General features: G+C 40.0%; 1 protein-coding gene across 1 annotated transcript; it reads left to right on the top strand.

The window, feature by feature from the left end:
- The first annotated feature begins 444 nt into the window (after positions 1-444).
- LOC112225945 lies at positions 445-13,721 on the top strand. Its single transcript, XM_024390094.2, has 4 exons — positions 445-1,005; positions 4,887-5,192; positions 7,639-7,965; positions 8,101-13,721. The coding sequence occupies exons 1-4, from the start codon at positions 657-659 to the stop codon at positions 8,592-8,594; spliced, it is 1,476 nt and encodes a 491-aa protein (XP_024245862.1). The 5' UTR covers positions 445-656; the 3' UTR covers positions 8,595-13,721.
- Positions 13,722-14,042: the final 321 nt, after the last annotated feature.

Below are 14,042 nucleotides of genomic sequence, written 5' to 3'. Positions count from 1 at the left end.
GCATGATTACACAATGTCTGAGGTAGTGAGGCTGGTTGAACGTACTGCCAAATTCTCTAAAATTACATTGGAGGCAGCTTATGGTACAGAAATGAACATTCAATTCTATGGCAACAGCTCTGGTGGACATTTCTGCAGTCATCATGCCAATTGCACACTCCCTCAACTTGACATCTGTGGCATTGTGTTGGCAAAGGAGAAATGCTTACTAACAGGGTTGTAAACAACTTTGTGCACAACATTTGAGAGAAATAATTTTTTTGTACATATGGAACATTTCTGGATGTTTTATTTCAGCTCATGAAACATGGCCCTAACACTTACATGTTGCTTTTATATATTTGTTCAGTATAAACTAGCTGAAAAGGGCTTATCAAGACGACTGATTTAACCGAGTCGATTCGTCTCCACACTGCGCTCTCAGGTGCACGACATAAATGTGGGACTAGAAACACAATTGTTATGAATGAGATAGGAGAAACTTCATTGCGTTTGCACTAGTGATACTACGGTAGCATCCAAGGGGTGTACACACATGATCGGTTGATAGAGGTAGCTAGTTCTCTGTGTAAATCAGTTGTGCGCTGACTTCTAGTTTATATTTTGGGGGTGTGGGGGAAGAATGAAAGAGGTCTTCCACCAAAACGGACGAAATCATGAACGGCGCCGTATACATTTCGTTTTTTCAAGGTCAGCTGGAATCTGCACTAGAGCAAGTAGTGCAACTCGCAGTCCAGGAAATAACCAAGACTGTTGGGTCAAGCTTGAGTTCTGTGTTAATGAAAACGGCCGTCAAAGAACAAGAAAACCAACGACTTAAGTTAAAGCTTCAATCACTGGAGTTTGAATGTAATGGGGTAGAAAATGGAGCCGCGTTCAACGGTGGCATGGAAGACAACGCGGCCACGGATCGAACAAAGCCCGAGACACACACCCCCAGCCACGGCACAGAGCACGGCGTGCACGCAAACACTCAAAGACTGGATCAAAAAGGACGAGTAGTGGGTAAGGTTACTAGTTAGGCAAGGTTACTAGTTAGGCAAGGTTACTACCAAGGAACCTAGAGGTTTATACATTTGAAACAAGGCAATAACTCCATTCTGTAGCCCTACAGTCTGATTGACCGCCGACTGCTTGTTTACGTGTCTGTGGCACAACGTAGCCACACACTCAGTTTACATATAGTGGCGAAGTCAACAACAGGACAAAGCACAGCATCCTGGTATAGGTATCCGCATAGAGCGGAAAAAGCTTGATAATAATAACCAGAGTTGATATGTAAATATGACGTGCAGTAGTAGCCTGCAGCACACTGGGAATCAATGACATGTGTGGTAAAATCTTGAGGATATGAAAAACGGTCGTTTTCAATGTGGTTCTATTACCTTGGTTTCTTTGTTTCACTTGGGTTTTATTTGACTCAGGCATGTGTCCTTGTGAACGCTTACAATGGTTTCTTGTCTCGAGGTGTACACTTAACAATAATTATGTGTCGAGGCCAATTGGTCATCTGCGGTGACATTGTTGCCATTGAGATTGTTACAATGTACAAGTTGTAGGTTGAGAACTAGTGACAACATCACCGACCTTGTCACTGGTTGTCAAGTAAAGGGTTCACTGAAAGGCTGCACATCCACCCCCATTCATTTTTCCTATCAGTGAAAATGATAGGCCTACTTATTGACTACTGCAACATGCTTCCCTTCCTACATTCTTCTCTGTAATTGAAGATGGGTTGGGATGAGAGGACTATCAGTGGTTGACAAGGCAGTGACACGTTATTGTTGTTGAGCCTTTACTTAGCAGTGGCAGCAAAGGATAGGATGCCTTTCCCCCCCAATAATTCTCCAATGACAGTCACAAGCACAAACCACACCCACTCAGTTCTCAGAGGGGATACATTTAGGGAGAGGAGGGGTGTGAGATATTAAATGGCGGGTGGAGGAGACACTGGGCAAGCTGTGTGTCATCGTGCCCAAAATGCTGAGGCAGACTTTCAACTCAATTTGCACATTTTGGACAAAGCTGAGGCTGGAGCTGTATCTCGCCACTTATTAGGATATTTAAGTTGTGACGGCCAGGGAGGCCATTTTGATGTTGTAGGTAAATGAAACCTGGCAGCAACGTTCATCCATCAGACACCCACACCGGTAGCTCCTCATACACTGCATGATGTCATACTTACACAATGCAACAATAACAATTAGGCTAGGATGCTTCTTCCTCTCTGACTCAGCTCAATTACTATTTATATCCTGTGGTTTTAACAAAAATGGGTAATTGTAGAGACCATGCTGCACAAAATCTCCACACAGTTTTCACACTTGATTTCCAACTTGATTAGTTTTCTTCCTCAAGGATTTGGACATGTAATCCATTCTCTTTTCTAATTATGTAAATCCGTGTGTGTAACACCCTGTTTGCTTTGTCAAGCGGCATTGTAGATGATCTAAGGTTGCCTGAAACCAACTAGGCCTATGCTGTCATTGTCTGCAGCAGCTTGGTGCTCTGCTGCTCACCACAGCTTTAAAGCAGCTGCCATCCCACTCCTACTTTAGTCAAATCACATCAATGAGTACGTTTACATGCACACTAATAATTGTATATTAAACTGATTATGGCAGAAGGCTGAGTGTGGCATTAATAATGTAAACACCTTGCTTATCTTAATCAGTGTACTGTCATAATGGAAGTAAGCATGTGCTGATCAAAACACCTGGTTTTCTGAGCAATCTTTAAAATATTTAGGACATGTTAACAACTTAATTGGCGTTCCAGCAGTGTATTTGGTCTAAGCAGTTGCTAGCACTGGTAGTGCAAGCCTCCCTTTATGCACGAGTTAATTGAGTTTGGAAAAACTGTAAGTATGCATCTTAGAAATAGTTTTCACATACACATGTTATATGTCCAACCTCAGAACAAAGTAGTCTTCGCAAAAATAACATGGTCACTGTGGTAGAATGTTTATTTTGATTGGCGATTTTTCTGCATTTATCAAAAAGTCCCATCAGAACCCTGATTTTTCAGGTGTCCATGTAAAAAGATTATTAATGAATTTGTTATTCTTGCAAAGCATGTAAACATTTTAAAGCTGCAATATTTAACTTTTTGGGCGTCCCGGCCAAATTCACATAGAAATGTGAGTTTTATATATCTGTCAGGTCTAAGAGGCGGGTAGATCTGTTCGATGTGCGTTATTTCTATGATTCACATTCCTAAGTTTCGTTTTTGTGTCTTTTACTTTCGGGTTTTGTACACCAGCTTCATGGAAGATATTTCACAGCAGTTGGGATGGTACAATTATTCTCAACACTATGTTTGCTTGTTTTGTCACAAACTGAAATTAGTTTAAGTATTAGAATTTTAGCACCCAGGAAATGGTGGAGCGATGTTTTCTCACCATGTTTTGCACAACTTGTTTTACATTTACAACTTGTGGTTAAGAACAGAGGGTGCGCGTCATCGTGTGTGTGTGTAGGCCATTGTATGATTCAGCATGTCGGCTAGGCCTAGGCTTTCTGCTACACAGGTGTTAATTCTTGGAAAGAGTAGTCTAGCTCGTTTGTCAGATATCATCATGGAGATATTTGCACTACAGTGTATGCGATGAAAAGTGTATTTTCTCTGTGATTGGATATGTTTGAAAATATCAAGTGTGGTAATTTGATTTAGCTTCAAAACCATTATGGGATCTGTGACAACTTGCTTGATTACTTCAGGGGAATGTTTACCGCTGCCAAATTATACCTATTGCAAAGGGGGATGTGACTGAGCTATCTGAGCAATGAAGCCTTCTCATTGAATCATATAGGATTCCCTTAAATATTTTACTGCTCTATAAAAGAAAGAGATTTAATTATGGTAATTCACGCATATTGAATATAACTAAATGTATTGTCATTGCCACCATGGATGAAATGCCCAATAAAACCTGCCTCAAATTTTAAACTGATTTTAATTGGTGTATTTGTAACAGCAACCAATAAAAAATTGGCATTTATAAGGAAACCTCAAATCGGTCCCCTAGACACGTCTTTTCTGGGTCTCATTTGGTTGTAATCAATCAAGTGATTTTCACTTTCACAGTCTGGCAGTGCTACAACAAATCAATCAAGAGCCATTTAACATGGCTGAAATCTGTAACTTTTGAGTCGTTGTATTGCACAGGCGAAAGTTAATACCCATTGCTGGTCACTAAAAAGTGGTTGATCTAAAACTTCATATGGAATGAATGTTTTTCTTAGTGTTTTGGGCTCCCGCAAAAAGGAGGGCCCCACTATGTAATATGTAGAGAAATTCTTCTAATCACAATGCTTTACAAGCAAGGGGTGTCAAGGCTAATGTGTAAAGCAGGGATGGACTAGATTCAAAAGGACTCAATGGCTGTTATTTTTCCAATTCTTATGGCTGAGCCAAAAATAGACCTTAACATTTTAAATGGATGAGACACCATTTTTCCCAAACCAAGTTTGGAAATAGTGTGGCTTGTGATTTCATTGCAGAATGCATTTTTGTGTTATTTGATTAAATCCTCTACACAAGTAATTGCAACTCTAGTCATTTACATAGTAAAAAGAGTCGTTTTGGAGAGAAGTTTCCCTTCAGGGTTATTTTTGCCTACTGTGTTCAACAAATATCCTACAATGAGAGCATTGTGTGCAACGTGATTTTACATTTTTGTTTTTATTTTAACCTTAATTGGTGCCAACTTTCAAATGTCTCTATCTACAAACATACCAGCCATTGACCTATGACTAATCATTTCCTCTTAACTCACAACAGGTTTTTATTTCTACTTTCCTCATGATTTACTGATCTATTTCCTTATCAGAATTAGCCTACTGTCTTTCATTATAACTATTTTGTCTCGGTTTCCTTCTCTGCAGGTCAGCTAAAGATGGTCATGGAGCATGTGCTGGAGTTTGCTGTGTGCGAGCTGACTAAAATCGTGGAGGCCAGTTTTGACGACCTGCTCCTGGAGATGACCAAGAAAGAGCGGGAGCACAGCGCTCTGGAGGAGCAGTTACGCCGCGTGGCTCACCAGGAGAACGGGAAGGGTGGAGTGTCGAGGAGGTGTGGGTCGGAAAACAACACAGCATTTCCCAGTGGCTCAGAGGACACTAGGCAGGAATCTAGAAACGTCACAGTCAAAATTGTCCGGGGACCAAGGGAGCAAACGGAGACAACAAATGGTCTGTGTTTTAACATTAAAATTGTGTTCTCGTCGACATGACAATCAACTGCATGCTTTATTTACAACCCCAAATGTGACACACACATAAAAGGGATGCTTGCTATGATACCAGTCAAATCCCACAGTACTGGAGGTTATGTTTTGTTATCGAAAATATAGGGATGGAAAGTACCACAGTACTGCCAGGGCTCTGCCCCTCCTCTGCCTATACATTAAATTACTCATGAGAGGCCAGTAACTTCCTGTTCATATGGTTTCAAGTTGCAACTTGCAATGCCTCAGGGTAAATCCAGTTGAATTCAATCACTTTTTGACTGTACCCCTTTTGATTTGAATGAAACCTTCCATACATATTTACCTGTTGTAGATGTGCTCAGAAAATACCATGAGGCATCCATGTCTTCATCACTGGAAAAGATAAACGGTTGAGTTTCATTTAAAAACTTACAAACAGGGTTGTCAATCAATTGGAAAATGTCCAGAATTTATCACATTTTTATTTTTTTATTTTTTATTACTGTAAATGTCAATGATCTAAAAACACGTAAAATAGTGTTTCATATTCGCGTGTTGTATCTTAGTCCCTATTTTACATAATCTGAGGTTTTTGTAGTGTGCCCACCATCGGTTGTCATGTTTTAGCTGATACCTGTACTAAAACTGGAATAAAATGGACATTTCTACATTCAAAATGGTACCACAAAGATGGTTGGAGGTCCACACATCCGACAATGTTGACATGAATGGGAATATCTGTTTTAAATTATGCTATCAATTCTCCATAGGAAACCAATTTGAAATATAGATTACAGAATACACATGACCGTTTTTAAGTTGACATTCGACATCGGATGGACCGGTGGGCCACCTTTATGGTACTAATTAGAAGTAAAACATTCCATTTACGTTTCAATGGTGTAGCAGCTAAATTGCAGTGATCTGAAGGGATATGTTCATTCTATGACTTATTTTTCTATGATTGAAATGACACCCAACCTGTGTTTTAAGAGCATATTGTGTCTCAACTGATGGCGGGCACAACATTAAAAACCTCAGATAATGTAAAGTAGGGTCTGAGCTACAACATGCTAATATGAAGAAGAAAGAAATATATATTTTTTTACATTTGTTCTCAAGAACTTATAAAATAGACAACCCTGTTTTTCTAGGCTTTTAAATTATATCAAGCTCAACCATTTATCTTTTCCAGTGACGAAGACATGGATGTCTCACGGTATGAAAAATGGGTCAACTTTGACAACCTTTCTCTCCTGAATGCGTTTGCATTCAGGTCCAAAATGTCACTTTCTGACCACTTTGTCCATGGCCAAACACGTGTGGAAAGTTGTTTCAATGAAAAGAGATTGCATTCGAATGGATTTACACAACATATTAAGATGAATACAAGGGTATTGTTAATCTCGGGTACGCTTTATTTTACAAGCTGCTATTTTTTTGCTTGATCGATCAATTGGTAATGACCTAATAATGAAGGTTATTTTGGGAGTCATTCTTCATTGAAACAAGTGCCGGTACATACCAGCTGGTTACCAATTGTGTTGAATTCTTTGACTTGCCAGAAAGTACACATAATGACCATGTTATATCTTAGTAAACACTTAGCTAGTATCAGTTGAAACAAATCAAGTGTTCCCTTAATTTCTGGTGCTGAAAATAAGCTTGTGGCCAAGAAGTCGGACTGTAAAATGCGCACAAACATTTTGAATAGGAGTCAATATGGACTAACCAGAGCTCTGAGGCCTCATTTTCTAAATAAAAATGTTAGTGTTTCTTAACCATGTTATAAACCATGCCTTGCACACAACACCAGTCTCAGTTGAACTGGTCAATTGACCTATTTAGTAGCTGTCAAAATGGGAGCTGAAGCTCACCTGTTACAGTTAACTATTAACTGTGTCAGTGCCAAATAGTTGCTCCAGTTAAGCCCCTGCAATTTGTTACAGTATATATGGTGTCATGCCCTGTACAGCAGATATAGGTTTCCCTCTACTCTAAGAGTCCAGTCTTATACTTGTGCTGGTAATACTGTTTAGATATTATTAAGCTGGTTCAGTATAAGCAAACAAACACTTCCTATGTGTATATTGCCTTTGGTCTCTTAATGTAAGCATTTTTGTAAAATTGATCAATATTAAAAAATGTACGACATTAGAAAGGATTTCTATAGTGATGGAAATAATCACTGAAATTGTTAACTTCTTCTTCAGGTGCAATGATGTACAAACAAACGTGCATGCGTTTTGCACGTTTATTCCAGTTCAGTTGTCTTGTTCAAGTTTGTTTCATCTCTTTCTCCCCCTCTCTCTGTGCAGACAGCGACAAGAAAGCTGTCTGGACCACAGCCCGTATGAATTGTATTTGTTTTCCAGTTCAGGTTTGTCTTGTTCTCAGTTTTGTCGCTCTCTCCCTCTCTCTGTGTGTAGACAGTGACAAGCAGGCTGTCCTGACTGTAGCCCAGGACTGGGTCCCCATCCTGGACAAGGTGTTTGGGCAGAAGTGGTGCAGTGACCTGTGGCAAATCAAAGAGCTGGCTTCAGGGAAGGCGGGTGAGGAGAGGACTGGGGGATCTGGGCTGGGGATTGTGGGCTCCTTCCCCAGTCTGAACGCCCTGATCCGTGAGAACCTGGAGCCCACCCCCACCATCCCCCTGCAAGACCCCCAGTGGATGCCTCTGGAGGACATGGAGGTCCTCTCCTCGACCTTGGACACTCCGCAAGACCCTCCTGCTTCCATAAGCACCACAGCCACAGGTGCGCATGGGAACTACTGAAATGTCCCTACGTGACATGGCCAGTTATGTGCACACTTACTCTTAAGTTTGTCACCCTTTATTGCCTATAATCTTCATTACTTTGTCTATTTCTATCCCTCCGTCTGTGTTTCAGTTGAGGAGTCCCTCAGGTCTCCGTCGATGCTTCACCGGCTCCTCACACTCCCCGCTCAGCTCCTAGAGGAAGACGAGAACACCATGGAAACCATCCCCCTGCTCCCGGACGCGTCACCTGGCAGAGCAGCTGTGCGCCGGCAAAACACAGAATCTCCTAACCAAAGCTGCCCATCTCCTCCCAAGAAAAAGGTTGCTGTTTCACAGGAGGAGGAGGAGGAAGACGAAGAGGACGAAGAGAAGGAAGACAAAGGGACAACGACGCTGGACTCAAAGGTGAAGACCGTGCCTCTCAAAGGCAGGAAGGGTTACGAGTGTAAAGAATGCGGCAAGAAGTTCAGCCGAGCGCCGCTCCTGAAAGCTCACCAGCAGACACATATCAGCACAGCACTGGCGACGACGACAGCAATCTGCTGTTCCGAGTGCGGGAAACACTTCTCCCAGGCATCCCGGCTACAGGCGCACCTACGAACACACACTGGGAAAAAGTCTTGAGCAGATGGAAAAGGGAATTGGAAGATTGAAGCAACAAAAAAAAGAGAATTTGGAATCAAAGTTTATCTTCAGTCCATATCTCACATCTAGCCATATCAGTAGCAGGAGGGTCACCGGTACTCGAGTTCATACATTTGAGTTCACTTTTAAGTACCGTAAGTCAGGAATCGGGGGCATTTTTTCCAGGTACAGTTTTGCTGACTGCTGTTTCTTAATTGTTACCACCATTTTGATTTCTTACATGTGGCGACAAGGTAAATACTTTGTAATGATTTGGGATTGGATCTCGCTGGTAGTTGTGTTTAGTATGTATCGCCATTGTACATTCTTTATAGCATGGGACAGTGGCGCTCACAACAAAACAACGAAGTTACAATTTTAAGTGATCTTTTTACTTTTCTCAATATACTTTTCTACGTTTTTGGAATATCAAACTGGTCTCTTTGTGCTTTATTATTTCACATCAAGTTTATTTGCTATACCGGAGGCCATGATCTTGGCTTTTGTGGACTCCAACTTCAATGAACATTACACTGATTTGTGAGAATTGTATCTTTCAGTGGCAGAAGCGTTGTCTCTTCTTCCCAGTGCTACAAGCAGTGACTCGATTTCAAAGGGCGTATGTGCCCAAGGTAAAGGGGGAGAGAGACAGACTGCTGGAGTCAATAGCAGAGGTAATACCTTTGTTTTGCTTACCTTTGAATGTGGAAAGAACCTGGTATTTCTCTTTACCTTCTTCATGCAATTCACTATTTACAGTCCTCACTTGACAGTATTTTAATTTTTTCACTCAACATAAATACCTCCTTTAAACAGTCAAATAACATAAGTTTGATAAAGGTATTGTTACATTGGTAGCCCTTTGTTTTTAAAAAATAAAGAACCACAGATTCAGAACAATTCAGAACATCGTGCGATTTACTCCTGAATCACAAGTCTACAGACCTCTAGTTGATGACTAGCACAAGCTGTGTGACGATGACATGGCCCTCTTGGGTTTTTCTACATCCTATCCATGTCTGCCCTAGGACCATTCCTGACAAGTCTACGAAGATAAAGTGAGGGAAAGAATGGGAATCTCGCCCTCGTGCTGATTTGTGCAGGCTGGGTTTTCAAGTGTCATGGGAAGTAGAGAAATACCACATTGATGAAACACACTTTTTGGTTTGTTTTATTTGTCTTGTTTGACCTCCGGATGAGTCAAATGGATGTGGAGCATCTGATTGGACATCAGGAATATTGTTTCTGCTCATATCGCCATGCCTAACAGAATACTTTGTTGGAACATAAAATATTGAAGGGAGGGGCATTCTAATAAGGGATGGGTGGGGGGTTGAGGGGTTGAGGGGCAGGGTTGTATAGATTTGAGACATACTGGTGTTTGCAGGATTGCTCTTTGCTTTTCTACAACTATCTTGGGAGGCAAACACTGTTTAAGCCCCTCTGCCAGATTCCTTAAGTATCGTAGCGTCTTCCCATTTTGATTGTGCTTTGTCTCTTGTAGATGCGCCCCGCAGCTTGTAGTGCTGAGTGATAAGTGCTTTTTGAGGTCGGTTTAGTTTTGGTTCGGTTTTTAAAAAAAACATTAAATGCATTGTGGGTTGAATGCTGTAACACCAGAATAAAACAATTAAAGTCACATGATACTGCTTATCACTTATTAACAATTTATTTACATGACTTTAGTTTAATAAAATATTTAAGTTGTGTATATCATTTGTTTTTATTTGATGGCTTTATTTAATTCCAAGTCATCTCAAATCTCTAGAGCTCTGACAATTACTATTTTAGTAGTTCTTCAAAGTAAATAACGCATACTTTTATGACTTCTGAATACCAACTATCAATGACTTAGATCATGTATTTTCAGGTAGAGATATCTCGAAGCAACTGCTCTCTCTCGCTCTTGATTGCACTCTCTCTTTCTCTCTCTGCCCCCACACTAACCTAACGTAGCGAAAAACACAGGCGGGACAAGTAGGCACGCAATGGATTATGGTCATAGAAGTTAATTACCACGATTTCCGTGCCAAACAATGTATTTTGGTTTGTTGTAAACTGCAACTCCCTACTATATCGCACAGTTTAGGCTTGAAATGATTTATCTTTAGAGAAACGTTGCAATGTGCACATTGAGCTGACAGTAAAAAAAGCTAAATGGAATTCAAATAATTTTACAATCGGTCAATTAGTTATTTAGAAACTGAAAAATAACTGAAATGATGGTTAATCACTCGGCACAAAAGCATGAATGTAATAGCAAGCAATACTCTGTACCATTGAGACCATGGTAATGTTACATATTCATGGCGAAGCCAGTAACCTATCGTTGAAGATGTACATGCACTTCAAACTACAATCGATGAAAAGTAATACTCATCTCTTCCGTAATCCACTGGATTTGTTTTGTCTTCCTCAGGGAAGGTTGTTTCTGTGGCTCTGTTTAAGGCATCAGGCCGGCTTCTACACCAGAGCGGGAAACCCACGGCAATGTCCCAGTCCATTGTAGTCGTACTCACCTGCCCACTGACTTTCTGTTAAATTAGTCGTACTAGCGCTGTTCTGAATTTGTGCTCCTGCGCTACCTTTTCATATTTTGCTGAATTGTAGCCACAGATTACATCTTAGTTTACACTCCCTTGTGCTTTAACTCATGTAAGTCCTTGACATAAGTGTAGATCAATTATTATGTATCAGAAAACATCAGGACCATGTGCTCTAATTCTATCGGAATCTGAGAAGACGATAGATTACAAAAGATATGGGTCTTTCATTCAGGTCAAACCAGCATCAAAGTTTACATGGGCACAATTTAATGATTTGGTACACAACCTCTCGCATCTTCAACTGTAGCCAATTTAAAGAAATTGCATGCAACGTATTCACATTTTCATGAGATACAATGTATGGAGAGAATTTCCCTCCTTGACTTCAGGGTTGTAACCAATGTGCAAATTGATGATTTTAAAGTGTTTAAGACTGGTCTCTAATGCAAAAGAGCATTATTGGCAAAAGAGCTGAACTGATTATTGGAAAATATAATTGGCCTGCCTATGTAAACACAGCCTAAGACTGAAACATTGTAGAAACCCTTAAAGGCTTTAAGCGGTCGAAAATGTATGTTGCTGATTGTATCTGCAGCCAGTGCTGCACACTTGCAATTAATGACTTGCTATTGATGATTGGCCTATCTAGAACTCACAGTGCACTTCATTCCCACTAAAAGCAGTGTACATTACCACTCAAAACACGTTTGTGCTCCGCAGTAAGCTAACCTTGAACAGTGCCGAATTGCACATTTCAAGTGGATTGGTGTGACGCATCAGTATTTAAGCTTTTGTTTTGTCTGAACTCCATTCATTGGAACTGTAAACTTGACATCGGCTTTGTTTTACTTCTCAATGTTAGCCATACCTGGACCCAGTCTTTCTCCAATCTAGCACTTTGCTCTCGCATTGATGATGTTGTCTCCTAATGCCCGCTAAGTGTAATCAAGACTTAACACACCTCTTGAAAGAGTTGTGACAACTGTGTTCAAATGCCTCATTGTTGTTTTTGCTTTTGCTAATGAATCACCCAACCACTTTTCTTCAAATGCCTACTCTGACACGTGTTCTTCTAATTTATAGCACTTTTATTTTTGCTGTAACTTTACAAGACCTCCATACCTCATTTTGAACATCAGAAAAGAGTAAACACAGCAAATTGGTTATTTGAAACACCATTACCTCAGTATTGTAATATCACAAATATGAATTTGTCTGCATGACAGTAGAATAATGTTTCATTGGCGTTAACTAGCACAACCTTAAGGATTCCTACCAAAACAGTTCACTATTAAGCCATGTTCTCTTCCTTTGTCACATGGGCATACAGGTAACTGCCACAATAATGGAAACACTTGAGTATATGAGGGATACAAAGTAAATTGAAAGCAGGTCATTCACAACCCATCATGCTTAGGGTCATGTATAAAAATGCTGGGCAGGCCATTATTTTGGTTACCGTGGTTGTGCCCCCATAGGATGACAATTCCCCATCCACAGGGCATGAGTGGTCACTGAATGTTTTGAAGAGGATGAAAATGTAGACCATATGCCATGGCTGTCTCAGTCACCAGATCTCAACCCAATTTGACAATTATTTCTCATGGGAGAATGGTGTCTCATCCCTCTGATAGAGTTCCAGACACTTGTAGAATCTATGCCAAGGTGCATTGAAGCTGTTCTGGGTCGTGGTGGCCCAACACCCTATTAAAGACGCTTTCTTTATTTTGGCGGTTACCTGTTTGTAAGGTTGCAAACATTGATGTAACTAAATAACATTTGTGTGGGTCCCCTGGCAAAGATGGCTCACTGCAGAAATGTAGGACATTTTAATATCACACATGTCACAGAGGCAACTATTATCCTTATGCACGTAACAGAGGGATGTAGTTATAACATACGAACAGCATGCACACAGATTTGTCGTCATTAAAAGTGCATTCAATCGAGCACTGCATTATTGTAAAGAAATCTTGTGTGTCTGCTTCTAGACATTTTATTTAGGCTATTTCCTGAAAAGTGGTAGAATGGTTCCCTTTTAGAAGTAATATAAACTGAGTAAAGCCTCATCCTCATTTGAACCAAATGTGAAGGAGGTGCAAAATTTATTAAAAGAAGGGATGAACTGAATTGTGATGCAACATTTTGAAAGAGGGAATTAAATGGAGTAGATAGTTTTTTTAAATAATTCATGATTTGTTGTGTTTTTCTTAAGTATTCGAATTATGTTTAATCCAGGGAACATGTGCAGATTTCAAATTGATATCCAACTTAAACAATTATTTCAAATAAGGATTTTATTTATTTTATGTTCCATTTGTGACATTGTAAAATTGTTTTAGTTCTTCACTCAATTATATTCTGATGTGTTCGATTGTAGGACATACAGATGTAAGATTAATATGAGCCAGTTTGCTGCAGAAACAGGAAATTAGAATTGTGGATTATAATTAAATTCATTTTTGTAGGGGTTGATTATATTTTTCGTAAGGGAAAATCAAGTAACATTTTAAAGTGGAAATGAAACTTCAGAAGCCTTTTTACATGTTTGAAATGTCCTGTATTGCAATAAAGTTCTGCAACCGGGTGCTCAAATGAAGATCCTACATCTGTATTCCCTTTAATTCAGCATGCTGAAACTAGATTTTGCCAAATTGTAGAGTAGTTTGGTTTCTGTATTTCTTAAAAACAAGAGAGCACTTATGAAATGCTATTCATGCCAAGTCAACTCTGCCAAGACAATATAATTATGTAGGCAATGGGACGTTGTTATACAGTGGGGCAAAAAAGTAGTCAGCCAGCCACCAATTGTGCAAGTTCTCCCACTTAAAGATGAGAGGCCTGTAATTTATCATAGGTACACTTCAACTATGACAGACAAAATGAGAAAAAAAATCCAGAA

Source organism: Oncorhynchus tshawytscha, linkage group LG27 (assembly GCF_018296145.1).
Source record: "Oncorhynchus tshawytscha isolate Ot180627B linkage group LG27, Otsh_v2.0, whole genome shotgun sequence".
Lineage (NCBI taxonomy): Eukaryota > Metazoa > Chordata > Actinopteri > Salmoniformes > Salmonidae > Oncorhynchus > Oncorhynchus tshawytscha.
The sequence above is the reverse complement of the archived record's forward strand: the minus strand, read 5'-3'. Positions and strand labels throughout refer to the sequence as shown.